Source organism: Lipotes vexillifer, unplaced genomic scaffold, assembly GCF_000442215.2.
Source record: "Lipotes vexillifer unplaced genomic scaffold, Lipotes_vexillifer_v1.1 scaffold802, whole genome shotgun sequence".
Classification (NCBI taxonomy): Eukaryota; Metazoa; Chordata; class Mammalia; order Artiodactyla; family Lipotidae; genus Lipotes; species Lipotes vexillifer.
In genome coordinates this window covers 1786432-1809391 of record NW_006790237.1, presented here as the reverse complement: position 1 = coordinate 1809391, position 22960 = coordinate 1786432, and the positions used below count along the sequence as shown (strand labels likewise).

Below are 22960 nucleotides of genomic sequence, written 5' to 3'. Positions count from 1 at the left end.
TCATTGTTACTGTCATGACTAGCCCATCCCCCTCTCCGTCTCTGGTCCTGTGGAAACGCGGGTGGGAGGACCTGACCCCCACGCTGCCCACTCCCCTCCCAGAGCTCAGGCTCAGGCTCTCCGGCCCCCCAGCCCCTTCTCCAGCGGGCGGGCGGGCCCGGCACCATCCTGCGTGCAGCAGCCGCTGGCACGGACCCATCAGCTGCCATCGTGGCCTCGAGCACCTGCCACCCTCGACCTCCTCCTCCCCCGGTTATCGTCTCTGGTGTCCTCCCTCCTCAGCTGCCTCACCTGCACTTCCCCCCTTGCCTTGTCTGGCACCTCACCTCCTTCAAATTCCCCCTTTAAGTCTAACTCAGATCCCTCCAGCCGCTGCCGCCGCTGCCACTGCTTCAAGGCGCATGGACCATGGGTGATGGCAGGGAGTCCGGGTTGCTGGGAAACTTGGCCTCTACAAACACTCCCTGAAGGGAGAAGTGATGGGGGGGGGGGCGTCCAGGAGGCTGGTCCCCTCCCAGAGGTGCATGCTGGTGGAGAGGGGGCTTGGGTGGCTGCTGGGACGGGAGCCAGATCCTCACTCCGACTTCCCGGCTTGGCTTTTCACCTCTTCTCTGTCACTTATGTCTTGTCTGTCTTGTCTCTCACTCCATCTCGACCTATTTATGTCCCTTTTTGAAATCCTGCAAAGAACCAAGTTTTTAATCTGGCCGACGTCTCCACTTGCCGGCCAAGCGCCCCTGGGTGAGCACTTCCTCTCCCCCAGACTCAGTTTTCTGTTCTGTGAAATGGGCATAAAGTCTTCCCAGCACAGAGAGAGTGAGATGAGTGTAGGGTGCACAGGGCCAGCCCTCCTCTCTGCACCCCTCGTCCTGCCCTGCTGGGCCCTCATCATCAGGGGTGGCCTCTCCCCCCCACAGGGGGTCTGCAGGAGTCTTGCCCCCTTGGGTCCTGAGCCTGGGCAGGGAGGTGATGGTGGTGGCAGCAGAGGCAGAGAGAGGCCTGGATGTCGGGGAGGAACTGGGCCACTCGGGGGGTCCCCGTCCCTCACTGAGCCTCTCCCTCTCTCTCCCTGACAGCCCCCCGGCGCCCAGGCGGAGCATGAACATTGAGGATGGCGCGTGCCCGCGGCTCCCCGTGCCCCCCACTGCCGCCCAGTAGGATGTCCTGGCCCCATGGGGCCCTGCTCTTCCTCTGGCTCTTCTCCCCACCCCTGGGGGCCGGCGGGGGCGGCGTGGCCGTGACATCTGCCGCCGGAGGAGGCTCCCCGCCGGCCACCTCCTGCCCCGCGGCCTGCTCCTGCAGCAACCAGGCCAGCCGGGTGATCTGCACAAGGAGGGAGCTGGCCGAGGTCCCGGCCAGCATCCCCGTCAACACGCGGTACCTGAACCTGGGGGGGGGGGGGGGGGGGGGGCCAGGGGGTGGCCAGTCCCTCCTCCCTGAGCTGGCAAAGCCTCCTGGGCGTCCCCACCAGCTCTTCACGCCCATACCCTGGGCTCTTATGAGATGCTGTTTGCATCCTAGTCACTTGAGCCGAGGCTGTCTGGGTTTTCTCGGCACAAAGCTCTCTGTGTCCGTACCAGCACACTGGGCCCCAGGGCAGGACCATCTGCCCTCCTCCCACAGCATGGCACAGGTGAGCCCTCAGCCTGGCCCCGGAGCCACAGGTCGTGCTGGGAGTGACCCTTCCCTGAGGCCCCTGTGCCACCTGCACCACCGCACCGGCCGCGTGGCGTTGGCCACACATGATGCATGACTCTGCCCCTCAATTTCTTCATCTGGAAAATGGCGATGATGTGATCCCTGCCCCAAGAGGCTGGTGCGAGGGCTGACGGGTGTCACACTTGTCAAGGATTTAGAATCGCTCTGGCCCTGGGCGAGTGCTCATATGCTGTGTGGTATGGGGCTCACATCCCCACTTGCCGGAGTCGGTGTGAGAGCCCAATGCTCCCCAGTACCTGGCTGGCACTCGGACGGGGCAGCTGCCATCCGATTATAATTGTCATTAAGATGGGCCATGGGCTTCCCTGGTGGCGCAGTGGTTAAGAGTCCGCCTTCCGATGCAGGGGACACGGGTTCGTGCCCCGGTCCGGGAGGATCCCACATGCCGCGGAGCGGCTGGGCCCCTGAGCCATGGCCGCTGAGCCTGCGCGTCCGGAGCCTGTGCTCCGCAACGGGAGAGGCCACAGCAGTGAGAGGCCCGCGTACCGCAAAAAAAAAAAAAAAAAAAGAGATGGGCTGTAAGTGATGCTTTGGTGGCAGAGCTGTGCTATTTTGAAGCAGGGTCTCCCCTGCTCTGCTTTATTGACGTTGGGGCTGGATCACCCTCAGTGGGGTAGGGGGGCGGGCATCCTGTGCACTGTAGGACGTGGGGCAGCAACCCCGGCCACTAGAGGCCAGTAGCATCCCGCCCCCCAGTTCCAAATGTGTCTCCAGATGTTGCCAGATATTCCCTGGGGAGGGAGGGAATTTCCCCACCCCCACCCCCGGTTGAGAAACACTGTTTTTTTTTTTTTTTTTTTGAGCCCGGGCCACCACAGTGCAAGCGCTAACCGCTGGACCACCAGGGAATACCCCTGACCTCCATGTCTTTAAAGCTGCAGCCAGCAACCCCTCCTGCAGCCACCACCCCCTTCCCCCATCCAGTTCCGTCCCCCACGGCCCTTAGCATTTAACACAATGCCCATTTACTTCTAGACAGAGGCCTGGAATGCGGGATCAGGGAGGGCCCGTGTGGCTGTCAGTTTTACTCACTGATGTGTCCCGAGTGCCTAGACTACGGCCTCCCATGTGTAAGACAACCAAGAGACGCTGAACAGACCAAAGCGTTAAGGGGAAGGACGGGGATGCTGGGGCGCTTTGGGCTCAGAGAGGAAGATGGTGAGGGGAAGTTTGCCTGTGGGACCCCAGGACCTAAGAGAGGCGTATTCAGGCAGAGGGATCGTCTGAGCAGCCCCTCAGGGCTGGGAGGGGGACTGGTTATCACAGAAGAGGCTGGACTTCATTCCACAGAGTCCAGGGGGGCTCTGGAGGGCTTTAGGCAGAGGGCACCATCAGGCTTGTGTGGTGGCCCCTGGGAGGATGGGTTGAGTATATGCCGTTAGGAGGTGGCGGAGCTGTGGCACCGGTGTCGCTTGATCGCTGCACTGGACTGGGGCACGGGCACCTAGTGCAGTGCCAGCCACTGAGCAGCTGTTGGTGGGACTGAATTGTTCAATGAGCCCCCCAAAGAGAAAACGGCCCAGTTCCTCCAAAGGGATGCTGCTGGTGGTGTGAACTCAGTGGCTCCTTGTCGCAGACGCGATCCTTGATGCTCTAACCTCCCCACTTCCGGCTCCCATTTTCCGGTTATCCCAGCCTGGCGTGCCATCCTGTTTATTGGTTGACTGCCTCTTCCCTTCTAGAATGTAAGCCACTCAGGGGCAGGGAAGGGCTTTGCCCAGAGCTGGTCCTAGCAGCATCTGTGGACTGTCACATGAATACACAAAGGATGCATGGAGTACCGGGAACAAGGGGGCAGGTGCATGGTGAGAATGAAGGGAGGGTGTCGCCCCCTAAAGGGAGGCATGGACAGAGCAGCTGAGACTGCAGCTTGATGCGTGTGAGGCTGACTCAGACCACACGAGCAGAAAAGGTAGCCTCTAGGTGGAGGCAGCTGGTGAGGTGGGCCTGGAGCCCGGGGACACAGTCCTGCAGGGGCAGGGGTGTGTGGTGATGTGATGCAACTGCAGCTTCAGTGGTCCTTGCCCCACGGCCACCCAGGAAGGGACAGCCTTGCCTTTGGCAGTCCCCTTGGCATTGACCCCCTAAGAGGTTCCCGTCTCTGCCCCCACAGAGGGGGGCTGTGGTCCCCAGGTTGTCCAGGACAGTCAGATGGGGGCCCTGATCCCTTCCTCTTCCCCAGGGTCAGACCAGGATGTGCAGTGGGGGAGGGGAAGTTTAGCTCTGAGGCCTCTTCTCTCCTGGCTCTGTGGACAGGGATAGGAGAGGCCTGCATGGGGACAGGGGGTTGACCAAATGCCTTTAAAACAGTGGCTCTCTGGGAATTCCCTGGTGGTCCAGTGGTTAGGACCCGGTGCTCTCACTGCCAGGGACCCAGGTTCAATCCCTGGTCGGGGAAGTAAGATCCCGCAAGCTACTCGGATCCGCCAAAAAAAAAAAAAAAGACACGGATATCAGGGTGGCCTCATGGAGAAGGTGACACCTGAACAAATGTTTGGAGGAGGTGACGGTGGGAGCCTTGTGGGGCATTCCAGGCAGGGGGCAGCAGGTGCAAAGGCCCTGGGGTAGAGCCTGCCTGGTGTGTAGGAGGAAAAGCCACAAGCCTGGCATGGCTGGAGCGGAGTGAACTGTGGGGAGAGGGCGGGGGTTGAGGACAGAGATGGGACAAAGGGGCCTCATGGTCACGGTGAGGACTTGGGCTCTTCTCTCCATGAGACAGGAGCCAGGGGGAGCCTCTGAGCAGAGGACAGACGGGCTCTGACTTGGGTCTCTCTCTGGCCAAGGTGTGGGGACTGTAGGGGCAAGGGTGATGGCAGAGAGGCCTGTTCGGAGGCTGGTTCAGAGTTCACGAGAAAGAGAGACTGGCGGCCCCAGGTTGGCCCAGACTGGTTGCGGTTGGAGGTGTGGGGAGCAGACAGATTCTGGGTCTGTTTTCTGGTGGTGTTTTTTGTTTGTTTGATTGGTTTGTTGGTTGGTTTTTTGGCTGCGTTGGGTCTTTGTTGCTGTGCACGGGCTTTCTCTAGTTGCGACGAGGGGTGGCTACTCTACATTGCATTGAGCGGGCTTCTCTTGTGGAGCACGGGCTCTAGGCATGCGGGCTTCAGTAGTTGTGGCACGCAGGCTCAGTAGTTGTGGTGCACGGGCTTAGTTGCTCCGCGGCATGTAGGATCTTCCCTGACCATGGCTCGAATCTGTTTCTCCTGCACTGGCAGGCGGATTCTTAACCACTGCAACACGAGGGAAGCCCCTGGGTCTGTTTTGAAGGTGGAGACTGCAGGATTTTCCAGCAAAGTGGATATGGGAAAAGAAGAAGAGAGGATGACTCTGTAGGTCTGAGTGGACCCCTTGGTTGGACCTGTCTGCTCGTGTGTCTCTCACCCCATCTCCCAGGCCACTGGTCTCCAAACGATGTGACCCACATCCCTGTCAGAATATACATATGTGAATTTTATTACTAAAGTCATGCAAAGGTCTACAGCATCCATGGATTGTGTATATTATAAAGCTTGCACAAAAATGGCCACGTTAAAGGATGGCAGAGAGGCCTGGCAAGGATGGCAAGCATGTCTTGAAATCCTAACACTTTCGTTTCTCACCCCTGGGGATTCTCGCAGCCCCTTGCTCTGGAGACCTACCCCCCCCCACCCCAACCCCCATACTGCACATTCCCTGAGGCCAGGGAATGTCCAGTCTGCAAAAGTGAACGATTCAAAATGTTCAATGGAATCTTCCTCCCTCGGTGGACACCTCGCAGATGGCGGGAGGAGTGGGGCCGCCATTAGAGGGGTTTTACCAAATAACTTTTTAATTAGCCAGATAAGAAATGAAAAAACTCACCCCCGGTCCCACTACCTAGATATACATAACTACTGTTTACATTTTGTTTTAAAGCCTTCCTGGCTCTTTTCTGTGCCTATGTAAATGTGGTTTTAAATGATGTCTTATAAAATGAATACAAACTAACTTAGAAAAGCTAGAAAAGATACCTAAGTAAGAACACAGGGACAAAAGCCAAGTGTAATCCGACAGCCACATGTAACTCCCATTAACATTTGGTGTCTTTTTATTCAGAGACTCTGCATGCACACCTCTGTGTGCACGACAGGGTTGGGTCTCTAAATGGATATTTTGCTTTTTTTAAAAAAAAAAAAAAAAAGAAAAGAAAAAATGGAATCACCCCATTTCTTACTGGCTGGCAACTGGCTTTTGGCACCTAGGAGCTCAACCATGAATATCTTTCTCCCTGATTCTGATACTCGTCTATTACGTGGATTTTAATGACTGCATTGGATTCCGATGCGTGAGCGTCCAGTTAATTAACTAGTCCCGTCTTATTTCCAGTGTTTTATTTTATTTTATAAATGTGTTTATTTATTTTTGGGTCTTCGTTGCTGCTCACGGGCTTTCTCTAGTTGCGGCGAGCGGGGGCTACTCTTCGTTGCGGTGCATGGGCTTCTCATTGCGGTGGCTTCTCTTGTTGCGGAGCACAGGCTCTAGGGGTATGGGTTTCAGTAGTTGTGTCACGCGGGCTTAGCAGTTGTGGCTCACGGGCTCTAGAGCGCAGGCGCATGTTGTGGCACACGGGCTTAGCTTCTCCGCCGCATGTGGGATCTTCCCGGACCAGGGCTCGAACCCGTGTCCCCTGCATTGGCAGGCAGATTCTTAACCACTTAGCCACCCAGTGTTTTCATTGATGTAAACAACACTGCAGTGAACATCCTCAGTTCTTGTTCTTTGTACTATTCTGGATTCTGCCCTTGGGATAAATTCCTAGAAGTGGGATTGTGGGGTCGGAGGCTGTGACACCCCCCCAAGGTGCACGCACACGAGGCCTGGCACCAAAGCTCCGTAGAGGTGGCCTGAGTTGTGGAGATTCGAGAGTCCCCCCATGTCCATGGTCACCTGCTTGTCATCTGGCTCCTGCCCAGATGGTCACTTCCATGAGGGCAGGGACTTCGCCCTGCTCCCTGTGTCATCCCCAGCACACAGATCAGAGTCTGGCGCACAGTAGGTGATCAGCAGTTATTTGAGAATGGAAGGCCAGCCCCAGGGGACCTGGCAGAGACCGGGGGGAGCCTCCGTGAGCGGGAGCAGGGGGTGAATCCTGCAGTGCCCGCCCTGAGAACTGGGGCAGCCCTGAGGTTCCCATCACCTGTTCCCACTCACCCCTGGCCTGCGGTCCAGCGAGGGCGAGGACCACGCAGGGAGCACGGAGACTCCAAGCACACGTGGCCAAGGGGCCATGGGGACAGGGGCTGAGCCTACAGAGATGCTTTCTAGGCAAAGCCCTGGGGACTCGCCTTCCCTCTGTCCTGTAGCCCTGTTGCCACTCAAGCTGGGCACCTGCCACTACCGGGCGGGCCCAGGGACACCTCTGTTTCCCTGTGCACTCTGGGTCCACATAGACGCTGTGCCGCTGGGCTGGGCTCAGCCAGCTCCCCCCTCCTCAGGCAGGCAGGGGTCCTCCCTGGGCCCCCTTCCTCGGTCACAGGTCACAGCCTCGTCTCCTTGCCCCTACTCTACTCCCCTCCCCTCCCCCAGAACCAACCACCCTCAAGATCTTTCTGCTTGTGTGTGTTCTTGCAAAATGCTTATTGTTGCTTTGTGTGCATGTATTTTTAATTTATGTAAATGAAGGTGCGTTATAGATGGCTTTCTTTGTCTCACTGTTTTCACTTGGCCTGGGTTGTTAAGAGCCATCCACGTCGCCCTGTGTGTGCGTGTGTGTACTCAGATGCTTTAACTGCTGCAGAATTTCCTTGATGGGCGTCCCCCTCTTCCTGCCCCACCCACCCCCAGGAAGCTTCCAGCTGCACCTACCACAAAGCCTCCTTTAGGAGCCCTTTGGGGGCTGCGGCATGATAATGTGTTTGGAATGTACACCGGGGGCATTGCTGGGTCAGAAGACATGATGTACTTAACCTCACAAAGTATGCTGACCCACCCAGGCCTTTAGGGGGCTGCCCTGGTCCCTCCAGGGGTCTACCATGAGGTCCTGTGGGCAAGGCGTGTAGAGTCACTTGACAAGGAAATATGCTTCCATCCTAAGAAACAGATCAACCCATCCTGAGATCCTCAGAGGTGCTCAGAGTGTTGAATGCTGGATGGCACAACAGCCAAAACAGAAGCTGTCTCAGTTCCTGATGACTGGGGCACCGGTTCAGTGAATCCCTGCACATCCTTACGACAGAATGTCATGCAGCGATTCAAAACGGATTTTCGAAGACTATTGAAGGACACAGGGGAATGCTTAGAAGGTCATACTGAGCTTCTCAAAGGATGCAAGGAGTATGTCCAATGTGTCTCTAAAATTTAATTTAAAACAAAATTCAGGGACCGCCCAGACACTTTCACAGTGCCTTTTTCTTTCCCTTGGCCGCACCGCCAGGCTTGTGGGATCTTAGCTCCCCGAACAGGGATTGAACCCCGGGCCCATGGCAGTGAAAGCACCGAGTCTTAACCACTGGAACACCAAGGAATTCCCTTAATTTCTTCTTTATGTTTTCTTTATTCCCTAAATTTTCTACAGTGAGGGCATTTAATACTTTTTGTAATCAGGAAAAATTAAACTTAAAAATAACAAGTACAAAATGTTACACGAGCCGAAGAAAAAAGTCTACACTGGGATTTGCTCACGTCTCCCTGGAGAAGGGAGGAGAAACTATAGTTTGTGGGGGATTTGCCCTGACTCGTGTGTTTCCTTGATGGTGGGATTGTTCCCACCTGACGGATGTGGAAACAGAGGTGCAGGTGGCTTGTTCACCTGCTTGTCCAAGGTCACCCAGATGGCGGTGACCCCGGTGGCTTGCCCCGGGTCCCAGGAGCCGCCATGGAGAAGCAAGGCCCTGCCAGCCAGGGTTCAGCTTTAGGAAAGTCAATCTGTTGCAAAGAAGAACCCACCATAGTGCATGACCAAGGCAAACACCAGAAATGGCTTTTCAGTCACATGCTAGTTTGCGATTTTCCGGGTGGCCGATCCCACCAGCATCAGGAAATACAGGGAGTTTTTGACCAGATGGACTTTTCCCAGCCAGAGCCCTTGAAGAAAGGGAATGGTGGACCGAGGGGTGCGGCATTGTCCTCTCTAGAGGTCAGCAAGGGCAGCCCCACCTGCAGGCCAGTGGGACACTCGGGTCACCTGGGCAGGAAGGAGAAGCCAGCCTCAAGGGCCACACCCAGGCCCCCCAGGACTGGATACCTAATTCAACCTTTCCAGCTTCCATCCTGACTCTGGTTTCCTCCTTCCTTCCCCTGGAAGCACCCCCAGAACCCTGGATCATCCCGTCGCCCCCTCTGGCACTCAGTTTCCACACCTGTCAAATAGGACTCCAGATGCCTTGTCTGTTTCTTCCTGACTTATTTTTATTATCACGTGTAACACACACATAATAAGAACACGGACGTGAATGTCCAGCTCAAAAGGTCATCAGAAAGAGAAGGGCCACATCAGTGCCACCAGGGCAAGAAATAGAATATAAAGAGCCCCTGAAGCCCCTGTGCTCTCCCCTCATTTCCTCCCCCTTCTCCCCAGAGACAACCCTCCCCAGAGTCCTCACTCCAGGCCAAGAGAATCAGGCACCTACACTCCTGCATGTCCGGCTTCCTTGGCTCAGCCCAGCTGCTGAGACGCATCCTTGGTGTTTCCTGTGGCTGTGGCTTTTCCCCTTTTCCTTTTGTATCGTTGGATCACATTCTATCTGATGCAGATACCTCAATTCCTTTACGCATTTCTATTGATGGGCATTTAGATCATCTCCAGTTTGGGACTCTCGCTCTGCCTGGTTTTAGATTTCGTTTTTTCCGAGCCGGAGGAGATGTGGGTGGAGCCCCTCCCCCATTTATTCCATGAGAGTGGCCTGCCTGCCTCGGGCTGGGGCAGAAGGTGGGGAGTAGCACCAAGGCTGCCTCAGACTCTGTTGGTGAGCAGCTCAGGAAAGGGTGATACACGCTTCCTGCCTCACACCTCACGGGGCAAGTCTGAAGCCGGAGAGCTGGTCCGCTTCTTTGAACATCAGACCCTGAGGTGTTCCCTCTGGTACCTACCCTGATGAAGGAAGGGTCCTTCAGGACGCAGCCCCACTCCTCCCCGCTCCAGCCTCCTGCATCCCGGGCATCACACTGGCCCTTTCCACTCCCTCCTAGCTCAGCACCTTCACACATGGTGTTTCCTCTTTCTGGAATTCTCTTCCAGTTTCCCACTCACCTAGGTAACACCAGCACTTATGATTGTAAGGAACCATTGGGGTTTGAATCACAACTCCTCGAGAACATTATGGAACTCATCGGGGCCTCAGTTTTGTCATCAGTAAAATGGGGATAACAGTCCTTCCGTCTTAGAGCCACCGAGAAATTCCGTGTCTTTAACCTTTGGACCAGCATGTAATGAGAACCACTGCATGCCGGGTGGTCTTGGGGGCCCTGGGGACTCAGTGGTCTCAGCAGCTCAGATGAGGGAAGAGGGGCTGGTGAGTGGTCAGCTAGTGTTGATAGTGAGACCATCATCAGGGTCGGTCACTGTCATCTTTCTTGAGTCAGAGAAATGTCTTGGCCTCAGAGGCACCTTCTCTGAGCCCCCGGTCCAGTCAGGCCCACGGGTCCCTCTGGTGCCCAAATCTGTTGGTCACACTTGTGGTCGCCGCTGGCCCCAGCACTCAGCACAGAGCCTGATGGACTGTAGGTCCCCAAATACAACTGTTAAGTTAATGAATCAGAGAATGGCTTGCCGTCTTGCCGAGCCATGTGGCCTCTGAACCTCACCACAGGCCCATCTCTCACCCCCACTTCTCAGTTGAGCAGACTGAGGGCCTCAGAGGCAGAAAGTGGGATACGATTCATGCAGCCCCAGCACTGCTCCAGGCCCTTCCCACGGCGACCCTGTGAGCAGGGCCTGTTCTTATCCCCATTGTACAGATGAGGAAACTGAGGTGCAGGAGTAAGACTCTGGTGCAAGAGGCCACAGTCAGTGGAATTGGGACTTAGCCCAGGCAGGCAGGCTGCCAAAAGACTGGATTTCTTCAGCACCATTCCTTTGATCTGTATTTCTGTTTTTGTGCCAGTACCATACTGTTTTGATTACTATAGCTTTGTAGTGTAGTCTGAAGTCAGGGAGTCTGATTCCTCCAGCTCTGTTTTTCTTTCTCAGGATCACTTTGGGTATTCAGGGTCATTTGTGTTCCATACGAATTTTTAAATTTTTTGTTCAGGTTCTGTGAAAAATGCCGTTGGTGATTTGATAGGGATTGCATCGAATCTGTAGATTGCCTTGGGTTCTTCAGTGCCATTCCTGATGCTTCCTAATTCGTAGCTACTGGGCTCTCCGCCCTGGAGAACTGATGACAGAACTGTAATCGAGTCCTGACTCCATCTCCGGAGTCCCTGCTCTGGCCTGACCTTGCCCATCAGGACACTCCCCCCAGCTTCCTCCCGGCCACCTGGCCACAGTCTGTTCCCCCACCCTCAGCCAGAGTCATCACGTCATTCCTGGGCTTTAAAACGGCCCATGTTCCCCCAAGAGAAGACCCTTCTCAAACTGGGTGTCCCAGCCACACCTTACTCAGGGACGCCCCCTGCTGGGCTCGGACACCCTTCCCTCCCTTCGGAAAACACGCTGTCCCTGAATAGACAAAAGTCACCTTCTGTGCTTGCCCACACCGGGCACAGGTGTGATCCTCAAGATGCCACCATGAAGTCTCCACCTGGAAACAGGCTCCGACTGAGAGGAGGCTGAGACTCATGCGTCCCTCTCCCTACACTGCCTGTCCCTCCTGTGTCTGACCGGCCCTGGCTAGTCCATCACCCAGTTCACATACCTGATTCATTTATTAAGCACCTATTGTGTGCCAGGCACTGCTGTAGGCACAGTGAGCAGGACAGATTCACGTCCCTGCCCTGGTGAAGCTGGGAGGAAACAGAGACAGTGCAGGAGGTGCACAGCACAATACCAGTGTTTTGTTTGTTTGTTTGTTTTGTTATTTATTTATATTTATTTATTTATTTATTTTTGGCTGCGTTGGGTCTTCGTTGCTGTGCACGGGCTTCCTCTAGTTGCCGTGAGCGGGCACTATTCTTTGTTGAGGTGCGCGGGCTTCTCATTGTGGTGGCTTCTCTTGTTGCGGAGCCCAGGCTCTAAGCGTGCAGGCTTCAGTAGTTGTGGCGCGCGGGCTTAGTTGCTCCGCAGCATGTGGGATCTTCCCAAACCAGGGCTCGAACCCGTGTCCCCTGCATTGGCAGGCAGGTTCTTAACTGCTGCGCCACCAGGGAAGTCCCAATGCTGGTGTTCTGGGCTGTGCCACACGGCATGTGGGATCTTAGTTCCCCGACCAGGGATCAAACCCGTGCTCCCTGCAGTGGAAGCATGGAGCCCTAACCACTGGACCGCCAGGGAATTCCAATGCCGGTGTGTTTTAGATGGAGATGAGCTGAGTGAAACTGTCAAGCAGGAGACGGAGGTGCAAGTGGGGGAGGGGGCGTGGCCTGAGCCTAAGCCTAACCCCACTTCCCCACTCCCCCCCACCCACCATCTTAGGCAAAGCTGGGGTGCACTTAGCGGCTGGCACCCCCTTCTGGCATAGAGCTCGCCCCTGCATTTTCTGCACGTAGGTTTACATACTCATCTGGGCTCCTGGGTTGGGGGTTGAGGGCAACCTCTCACCAATTCTAGGACGTAGATCTTATAAGCCCCACTGTACAGATGGGGAAGTGGCCTCAATAGGTCTGAAATTTGCTCCAAGTCACAGAGGCAGTAAAGGGCAGTTTGGATCAGGACTCCAGCTGTGTGACCCCAGAGCTTTAACCACCAGGCCGCAGGGCTCAACCTGCAATGACAGCCGGGCAGGGTTGGGGGCCGGGGATGAGACAGGTCTGTCTGAGCACAGTGGTCATTTGGGGAGCTAAGGACCCGTGGGGATCAGGCTCTCTCCTCTCTCGCTCTGGCCAGAGCCCTTCCTGCCTGCCTCCTGTAGCTGAGGTTGGCCAGCCCATGGTGGGGGCAGAGGCTGGTTCCATCTGCCCTCGCCCAGGATGGCTGCTGGGGGTGGGACATGGAGCCTCTAGGATGCCCCCCTCCCCTGTTAGATGGGTTGCCTGGCATGGCCTGGAACCTCCTAACGGGGACAAATTTAGGATTTGTTTTTGGCGGTGAGGGGCTAACGGCGAGGATGGAGAGGGTGCTGCATTCTGAGTGGCCACCCTGCCCCTGGGCTGGGCTGTGTTGTCGTGGTACATGCTTGTTCTCTCTTAGTCCTCAGGGCCCCTGTCCCCACGTTACAGAGGAGACTGAGGCCCCAGGAGGCCGAGTCTAGGCCTGGGGCGGGGTGGGGGGAGCTCAGTGAGCAAAGGCAGGGGCCTACACTGGCCCCCATGCTTGCCCGGCTCTGGCCACACCCTGGCGGTCAGGGAAATCCCTACTGAAAAGCGAGGCACAAGTCCCTGGTCTCAGAGAAGGCAGAAATATGAGGAGTTGTCATAAAAACAGCCGGTATGGAAAAAAAAAAAAAAAAAAAAAAGGCTTTTAAATTATGAACGTAAAATAATTAACGAGATTAAAAAAAAAACCAACAGTAAGCTTACTAAACTTTTGTTATCGGTTCATTACATTCAAAACCCATATACGCAATTTATCTTAATAGTGTTAAGATGAACAATTCACTTCATCATTTTCCAACCACAGTTAAATTTTTAATAAGGGATTTCTTGACAGTTTATTTTCTTAAAAATCCCAACAGAACACAATGGGGTTTTTTCTAGAGTTAGTAGCCTTTACCTACCACCACCAAAGTGGAAAGTCCCCTAAATAATAGGCCAAGTTACAGGTTGGAAAGAGAGGGGAGAAGCCCCCGTCAGGTTGGGAGGTGGTCATTGATGGGACCATGTTCCGGTGCCTGACTGGTGTTTGCATCCTTGGCAATCAGCACAGAGCCGGGCGCACAGGTTGGGGAGGGCTTAGCAAACGTGGGCTGAAGGAGGGAGGGGATTTGGTGACTTGGGTAGTTAGGACCCCAGGCCCAGCTCCTCTGCCACATCACAGGATGTCAGCGTCCTATCAGGCCAAAGATGTCAGGCTGGGAGGGCAGGGGGATTTGCCTGCTCCGAGAACCAGTCCCCACCTTGTCTATCCCGCTCTGTGTCAGTGAGCAGGCCCTCGGCATCAAAGAGGATTTGAGATCATCTGGCCTCAGGGGTTTCAAATTGTGCTGTGAAGGGGCCACAGGCCTGCCTCTCCCCCTGCAACCAGGGCAGCTCCCAGAGATCCAGATCTCTTTATACTATTACCGCTTAAATGATCATCTGCATAATAATATGTTTAGTGTTTCTCTTCCCCTCTTAAGGTCAGGCTCTGGGAATTTGGCTATGGCTGTCTTGTCCATGCTGGATCCCCAGAACCGGCATGATGCTTGACACATAGCAGGCACTCAAAGAATATCTGTCAAATGAGCAAATCGCCACATGGGTAATGTTTGAATAATGAACGGGCTCTGCAGCTCAAAAAACACATCAAAACCCACACACAGCCCAACCCTCTTGGTTTAGGTGGGTGGGCATGGTGGAGACCTGGTGTTTAGATTCAGGAGAAGCCGACTTTGAGTCCTAGTTCTGCTACTTTGGAGCTGTGAGACTGAGGGCAAATGACTTTACCTCAGTGAACCTCCATTCCCTCGGCTGTAAACCATCAAATATGAAGAAGGAAGGCAGGGACATGTGTTTGATAATCTCCATGTGACAGGATTTCCACAAGGATTAAAGGAGATCATGACCTCAGAGTGTTTAGCACAGGGTCCAGTGAATACTAGGCACTTAACAAATACTGGGTCCCCCCTTTTCCCTTATTCGAAACCCGCCCTAGATGGCACTTTGTCAGAGTCAGAGATGGGATCAGCCTTGTATTGTTTGGAAGAAGAGGAGAGCAGCTGATTGGCTTTGGTCTTTAGGTATGCATGTTAAATCTTAAGGCTAACCACTAAAAGAAGAGAAAATACATAAATCCTAAGATAGTAAATGGGGGAAATAGAATAAGAAACTCGATCTTTGCAGAAGGTCATAGGAAAGGGGAATGAATAGGCTGCAAAAAAAAAAAAAATCAGGACAAATAAAAAGCGTGAAAAAACATAGGAAGAATAATTCCAAATAGATTAGTCATTACAATAAATGTAAACACACTAAACTTCCTGTCAAAAGACAGAGATTTTCAGACTGAATTAAAAACAAAATCCAAGAGACATACCTAAAACATAAAGACAGAAAGGATGAAAGCAAAAATGATGGCAAACACTATAACCTAAAGAAAGCTGGTGTGTCTTTAATAATATCAGACACATGGACTTTAAGGCCAAAAGAAGAATAAGTTGGAAACAGAACTAAAAACAGAACACTGGTGCTCTTTCAGCTCCCAAGTTCTGTCACTGAGGATTTCAACATTTTGGGTGCTGTCACCCAGGCCAAAAGCCATGCAGGCACTTGACTCACACAGTGGGTACTCTCCAAATATGAGCCTTGTCCGTTCTGAAGTCCTCCATGAACTAGGCCTTGACCTGAGTGCGGGGAATGCAGAAATGATTCAGATGGAGTCTCTACTCATGAAGACTCACAGCCTAGACAAGGAGACAGATGCATTGAACCAGAGTGATAAGGGTCTGGTAAGAGTATGCCTGTGATGAGTCAGTGAACAGGAGGCCAAAGAGAGCCTCCTGGCAGACAGCGATTGGAACATCCCAGAGAACTAGGGGGAAGATGGCGTTCCAGGCAGAGGGCACAGCCTGTGCAAAGGCAGAGAGGCTGAGCAGAGCCTGGTGAGCGTATAGAACCCCATACATCTCCCTGTGGCTGGAGTAGAGGAGAGGCCAGTGGGGCAGGTCCTGCAGAGCCTCTGACACCAGGCTGAGGGTCATAGGGAGCCATGGGAGGGCTGTGAGCAGGGATTTGGCAGGGTCTGAACTGCATCTTAGACAATTCTGACAGCTGATGTAGAGGAAAGAGGCTGGGGAAGAAACTGGAAGCCCAGAGGCAGGACAGTTGTTAATGATCATTATCAGCTGCATCAACAATTTAAAAATATGTATTATTGCCTGCTTGCCATGTCCCAAGCATTCACTGTCTTGTCAAGCCTCACAATAACCCCGCAGGACCTGCGAGGAAAGTGGGCTCAGAGACGTTAGGACACTCAGCCAAGTTCACACAGCTGGTCAACAGCAAAGCCGAGATTCAGACCCAGCCCTGACTCCACCACCACCACCACCACCACCACCACCACCCCGCCCACTAGGCTACTCCCCAGTCACCCTGCAGAGAGGAGGAGGGAGAAAAGACTGGAATCCTGTTAAAAATAAAGGGACTCACTATTTTAAGCAATCCTACAGCACATCCTCAATAAAACCAGACTTCCCTTCTCAGCAACACCCCCGTCCTGCTTATTCCCAAGTGCATCATTCAAGTGGCTGGGGGGGGGGGGGGACCCCACCCGCTTTGGGAGTGCCCCTGCATCTCCCTTCACACACCCCCTTCTCATCGCAACTGGGACAAAGCACGTGGAGCAGCCGCAGCCTCGGGCTCTGCCAGGACGCACCTTATGGACACGGTGTAGTTTCAGTTGCTTTGTCCAGAGGATCAGGGAGACCTGGGCTGGACTCCCAGCTGCAGGCTTCCCACTTCCCCCGGGGAAGGTGAACAGCCCTGCTGAGTCGCTTGACCTCACTGAGCCTCAGCTCCTGATCTCTGAAACGGGGCACGATGCTGGCCTGTGTGCTGCCCAGGTTCAAACCCCTCATCGAGTAACCTCGCTGAGTGGTTCCTCCTGTGAAAGTGAGCTAACAACACCTGCCCTGCAGGGCTGGTGGGGACAAGCTGAGCTGACGGATGGGGACACCCAGCCCAGAGCCTGGCATTCATCACTGCAGCCCAGATGCCACCTGGAAGTGCCAAGCCTTGTGCTGAGCGAATCTCACCGATTACCTCGCATCCTCGAAACAGCTCTGCAGGGCTGACATTACAACGCCCTTCCACAGAGAATGGTCCTCCTCCATTTGCCCCTTCAGAACTCCTTTATCCCCGTTCAATAAATAAGCGATGGGCTTCCCTGGCGGCGCAGTGGTTGAGAGTCCACCTGCCGATGCAGGGGACACGGGTTCGTGCCCCGGTCCGGGAAGATTCCACATGCCGCGGAGCGGCTGGGCCCGTGAGCCATGGCCGCTGAGCCTGCGCGTCCGGAGCCTGTGCTCCGCGGCGGGAGAGGCCACAACAGTGAGAGGCCCGCGTACCGCAAAAAATAAATAAATAAATAAGCATGGATGGATGGGTGTGAGACATTTGGGCTGGGTCCGAGGGAGTGAGCAGGGCTTTCCGAGGTGGATGAAAAGGGAAGGGAATTCTGAGTAGAGGGAAGAGTGTATGCAAAGGAGGAGTGCCTGTGAGATAGCTCCAAGAAGTTGATACTGGCTGAAATGTAGCCAGAGTGAGGGCTGCAAGTGAGGGGAGCCTACAGGCGAGGCCAAGCGGGGCTTCCAAGGCAGGCTGAATTTCCTTGGAGGGCACTGGGGAGCCACGGAGGGCTCTAGAGGAAAGCAGAGGCAGGGCCAGCTCTGGGTGTGGCAAGGCCCTGGAGATGAACTTGAGGGGAGAGACTGGAGGCCAGGCAGTTTGAGGCCTGAGCTGTACTGTGGGGACAGAGAAGATGAGACATTCAAAAGGATGAGAACCGGCAGGCTTGCTGGCTGACTAACCCTAACAAGGGGAGGCCGTGGAGGATGCAGGGGGCTCTAGGCTGCAGGCCCGCTTTCGACTGGGAAGGCAGGCTGGAGGGGCCCCGCTGAGAACAGGAACCCCGGGAGGAGCGGGGGCAGGGTAGGGCATGCAGATGGGTTTGCTGGGAACTGGGGAGCCCCCGGAACTACATGTGACTCAGACCAGGCAAGGGGGCGACTCCAACACCTGGGCCAGCAATCCCTTCGTTCTCAATTTGTCCGTCGAAACCCTCAAGTCTGACCTTCAGACTTCATTCTCTCCCTAGCGATTAGTAATGACTGGATCATTACTTCATTCTCTCCCTAGCGATTAGTAATGCCTGGGTCCTCTTATTATTATTACCACTATTATTATTATTAGAAACAGCAACTAGAGGCCTGCTTGGTGCTTTGCCAGCGTTTCCCGGGGCAGTGATAAAAGGCAGCCTGTGAGAAGGGTTCTCGGGTTATTATATTTGGGAAACTCAAGAGTCGAGTAAAGCAAAGGGGCCAGACTGTTTGATCAGGAAAGCTTTTCGTTGTGCTGTTGTTTAGAACCTCACGGGATGGACAGGCAGCAAGAGAACACGGTGGGAGGCGAGGGGCTGGGCTCTTCCCGGGGTCTCTCAGAGGAGGAAACCAAGGCTCCAGCGGCCCACGCAGCAGAGCTGCGGCTCCAGGGCCCGAGGGCTGTCAGGCCAAGGCTCTCCGGCGCCCCCTTCTCACCGCACACAGGCACGGCCGCATCGGCCACACCGCCGGCAGGCTGCGGAGACCCCAGGCCAGCCCTCGTGATCCTCGTCCAGTTCTAAAGATTAGCCCGTGTTCGCTGCCAGAAATGAGAGGAGGCGGAAGCATGTTAAGGAAAATAAAAAACTGACCTTGTCAGGGCTTCCCTGGTGGCGCAGTGGTTGGGAGTCCGCCTGCCGATGTAGCGGACACGGGTTCGTGCCCCGGTCCGGGAAGATCCCACATGCCGCGGAGCGGCTGGGCCTGTGAGCCATGGCCGCTGAGCCTGTGCTCCGCAGCGGGAGAGGCCACAACAGTGAGAGGCCCGCATACCGCAAACAAACAAACAACAACAACAACAAAAAACTGACCTTGTCAATTCCATCTCAATATCAGAAAGGAGGTGTAGCCCCGGGGAGGGATTCTAGGTGGCCGCGGAAGTCAGGTTTTAGAAGCATACCCATGATATGGGAACACGCTCACAATATACTGTTATTGAGGGGAAATGCAGGACCTGCTGCTGAGGGCGTGGATTGTGAAACACACATCGGACCCCCGAAGACTTAGTGTGAAAAGAGAGTAAAATATCTCATTTGTAAGTTTCCCTCTTGGTTACATGTTGAAATCATAATATTTTGGACCTATTGGGCTAATCAATTATTAAAATTGGTTTCATCTGTCTTGGTTTATTTTTTAATGTAGCCTCTAGGAAATTTAAAATTAAACAGGTAGCTGGTGTCCTATTTCTGTTGGATCGCGCTGGCAGAAATGGTGGCTGTTATTGTCTTATGATGATAACTGTACCAGGAATATTATTTTCCTTATGCTGGGTGCCTCCCAGCTAGAGTCTTTTCTTAAAGTTTTTACAGTGTTTTTCTACTTAAAAATAATTTGGGGGACTTCCCTGGCGGTCCAGTGGTTAAAGCTCTGCACTTCCACTTCAGGGGCGCGGGTTCGACCCCTGGTCGGGGAACTAGGATCCCACATACCGCACAGCACGGCCAAAAAAAAAAAAAACAGTAATTTTTGTTCATTAAAGAAAAAACTAACGAGTTAAAATTGCCCATAATCCTCATCAGCTGGAGTTCACCACTAAGAAGTGGTTAGGGCATTTCCTTGCAGTCCTTTCTTGGTGCATATATGCAGATACCTAATTCCTCAGCTGCTTTTTTTAGTTCCACAAAGTGACAAGCACAGAGTATGCTACCTAGAGTTCACCATTATCCCCTTAATATTATAATGCAAGTGTTTCCATGGCATTAACTAGGCTTCAGAAATGCTATCTGATGGCTGCATGGTCTTCTGTGCCTCAGTGTACCTGGCTCAGTGATCAGTGGGGAGAATCTGGTAAGATTCTGCCTTCCATGCCCAGCCCAACACTGCCCCTTCTGTGGTGCATCAGCCTCAGCCCTGAAAGGTGGCAGCCAAGTTCAGGGATTAAGAGCCGTGACTCTGGAGCCAGACAAGCTCGGTCCAATCCCAGATCTGCCAGCCCCTCCTGTGCATCCCTGGGCAAGTCACTGCACCTCTCTGTGCCTCCATCTCCTCCCGCTTAGATGGAGATAATTCTTAATCCCTCATGTGAAACACTTGAGGCTAGTTGAGTTTGGGCATCTGATATTAGAAAGGTATTAATATACAGCATAGATTTTTACAGCACCCCAGTGGATCTTATACCCCTTATGAAATCTGGGTATGTTTCTAGAGTGGAATCTTTGAATAGTCACATGTGTGGGATCAATAAAAGCTTTAAACAGCTTTACATGAGTTCTGATCAGGTTTGGTGCCAAAGTTATGAGAAATGTGGTTTTCAGAGCTCTGCGGATTTCAGAGTTGTGTGTATTGAATAAGTACCTATCTCACAGGGCAGTTTGGAGGATTGAGTTGTCGGCTCTAAAGCACTTAGAACAGCGTCTGGCACCCAGGAAGTGCCCGATGCATGTTAGCTGCTGGTATAACTATTTTTAATCTTTTTTTTTTGGCCATGCCACACAGCTTGTGGGATTTTAGTTCCCCAACCAGGGATCGAACCCAGGCCCTCCACAGGGAGAGCGCAGAGTCCTAACCACTGGGCCGCCAGGGAGTTCTCTATTTTTAATCTTTTTGATTGAGGTGTAATTTACATAGAATAAAATGCCTCTCATGTTATGGGTACAGTTTGGGGAGTTTTGTTTTCTTTTTAATATTTATTTATTTGGCCCCATCAGGTCTTAGTTGTGGCATGCGGGCTCTTCGTCGTGGCACGCGGGCTTCTCTCTAGCTGTAATGCGCCGCAGGCTTGGTTGGTGCACAGGCTTATTTGCCCCACGGCATGTGGGGTCTTATTTCCCCTACCAGGGATCGAATCCACATCCCTTGCATTGGAAGGTGGATTCTTAACCACTGGACCACGAGGGAAGTCCCCAGTGTGGGGAGTTTTGACAGTTAACATTCACCCTTGTAGGCACCACCCCAACTAGGGACATTTCTATCATCCCGGAAAGTTCTCTCGTGCCCCTTCCCAGACTGTCCTCCCCCTGCCCCAACACACATACAGACACACACACACACACACACACACACACACACACACACACACGCTTGTGGAATGGACAGGGTCCTACGGCATGTGCTCCTTTCCATCTGGCTGCTTTTGCTTAACCTGACGCCCGTGAGATCCATCCAAGTCATCGTGTGGAAAGTTCATTCCTTGTCATTGCTGAGCCATACTGTTCCATCCTACAGACACAGAGCGTGGGTCCTTCACCTGCTGCCGGACACTGGGTCATTTCCGGCTTAGGCTGTAATGAACACAGATGCTGCAAGCACCCGTCACAGGCCTTTGGATGGATATCTGCTGTCACTTCTCTTGGGGAAACACTTGGGCGTAGAATGGCCGGGTCCTGTGTAACTAACTCTCTGTTTAACTTTATAAGAAACCATCAAACTGCTTTCCACAGTGAGCTCATGGTCTTACAGCAAAGGTGGAGAGACGGGGAGGCTCAGCACCCTCACCAGCACTCAAAACTCTGTGATCCAGACATAGAGAACAGACGCGTGGTTGCCAGGGGGGGAGGGGGGAGGGGGGAGGGTTGGAGTGGGAGTTTGGGATTAGCAGATGCAAAGTATTATATATAGAATGGATAAACAACAAGGTCTTACCGTATAGCACAGAGAACTATATTCAATATCCTGTGATAAACCATCATGGAAGAGAATATGAAAAAGAATGTGTATATATACTCTTTTTCATACATGAATATGTACATATATTTTCATATATGTACAACTGAATGACTTTGCTTTACATTAGAAATTAACATTAAATCAACTATACTTTAGGGACTCCCCTGGCGGTCCAGTGGTTAGGAGTCCGCGCTTCCACCGCAGGGGACTCGGGTTCCATCCCTGGTTGGGGAACTAAGATCCCGCAAGCCACAGGGCACGGCCAGAAAATAGATAAATAAATAAATAAGCTATACTTTAATAAAATAAAAAATTTTAAAAACCCTCTGTGGTCGACTCCGTTAGTACCAGTATCACTGATGGTGTCGCCCCTCCCCGACCCCAGGTGATCCGGACGGACACATTCAAGCACCTGCGGCACCTGGAGATCCTGCAGCTGAGTAAGAACCTGGTGCGCAAGATCGAGGTGGGTGCCTTCAACGGGCTGCCCAGCCTCAACACCCTGGAGCTGTTCGACAACCGGCTGACAACAGTGCCCACGCAGGCCTTCGAGTACCTGTCCAAGCTGCGGGAGCTCTGGCTGCGGAACAACCCCATCGAGAGCATCCCGTCGTACGCCTTCAACCGCGTGCCCTCGCTGCGCCGCCTCGACCTGGGCGAGCTCAAGCGGCTGGAGTACATCTCCGAGGCAGCCTTCGAGGGCCTGGTGAACCTGCGGTACCTCAACCTGGGCATGTGCAACCTCAAGGACATCCCCAACCTGACGGCCCTGCTGCGCCTGGAGGAGCTGGAGCTGTCGGGCAACCGGCTGGACCTCATCCGCCCGGGCTCCTTCCAGGGCCTGACCAGCCTGCGCAAGCTGTGGCTGATGCACGCCCAGGTGGCCACCATCGAGCGCAACGCCTTCGACGACCTCAAGTCGCTGGAGGAGCTCAACCTGTCCCACAACAACCTGATGTCGCTGCCCCACGACCTCTTCACGCCCCTGCACCGCCTCGAGCGTGTCCACCTGAACCACAACCCCTGGCACTGCAACTGCGACGTGCTCTGGCTGAGCTGGTGGCTCAAGGAGACGGTGCCCAGCAACACGACGTGCTGCGCGCGCTGCCACGCGCCCGCCGGCCTCAAGGGTCGCTACATCGGCGAGCTGGACCAGTCGCACTTCACCTGCTACGCTCCCGTCATCGTGGAGCCGCCCACGGACCTCAACGTCACCGAGGGCATGGCCGCCGAGCTCAAGTGCCGCACGGGCACGTCCATGACCTCCGTCAACTGGCTGACGCCCAACGGCACCCTCATGACCCACGGCTCCTACCGCGTGCGCATCTCCGTCCTGCACGACGGCACGCTCAACTTCACCAACGTCACCGTGCAGGACACGGGCCAGTACACCTGCATGGTGACGAACTCGGCCGGCAACACCACCGCCTCGGCCACGCTCAACGTCTCGGCCGTGGACCCCGTGGCGGCTGGAGGCGCCGGGGGCGGCCCCGGGGGCGGCGGCGGGGGCGGGGGCGGCGGCGGCTACACCTATTTCACCACGGTGACGGTGGAGACCCTGGAGACGCAGCCCGGGGAGGAGGCCCTGCAGCCGCGGGGGACCGAGAAGGAGCCGCCGGGGCCCACGACGGACGGCG

The 22960-nt window shown here is 54.3% G+C and overlaps 1 protein-coding gene across 1 annotated transcript in view; it reads left to right on the top strand.

The window, feature by feature from the left end:
* Window positions 1-1111: 1111 nt before the first annotated feature.
* LRRC4B (leucine rich repeat containing 4B) overlaps window positions 1112-22960 on the top strand; it is a 24897-nt gene continuing 3048 nt past the window's right edge. Inside the window, 3 exon segments of the mRNA XM_007463450.1 lie at window positions 1112-1389; window positions 12155-12173; window positions 21709-22960. The exon segment at window positions 21709-22960 is cut by the window's right edge and continues 14 nt beyond it. Coding sequence (XP_007463512.1) covers window positions 1112-1389; window positions 12155-12173; window positions 21709-22960 — 1549 coding nt within the window.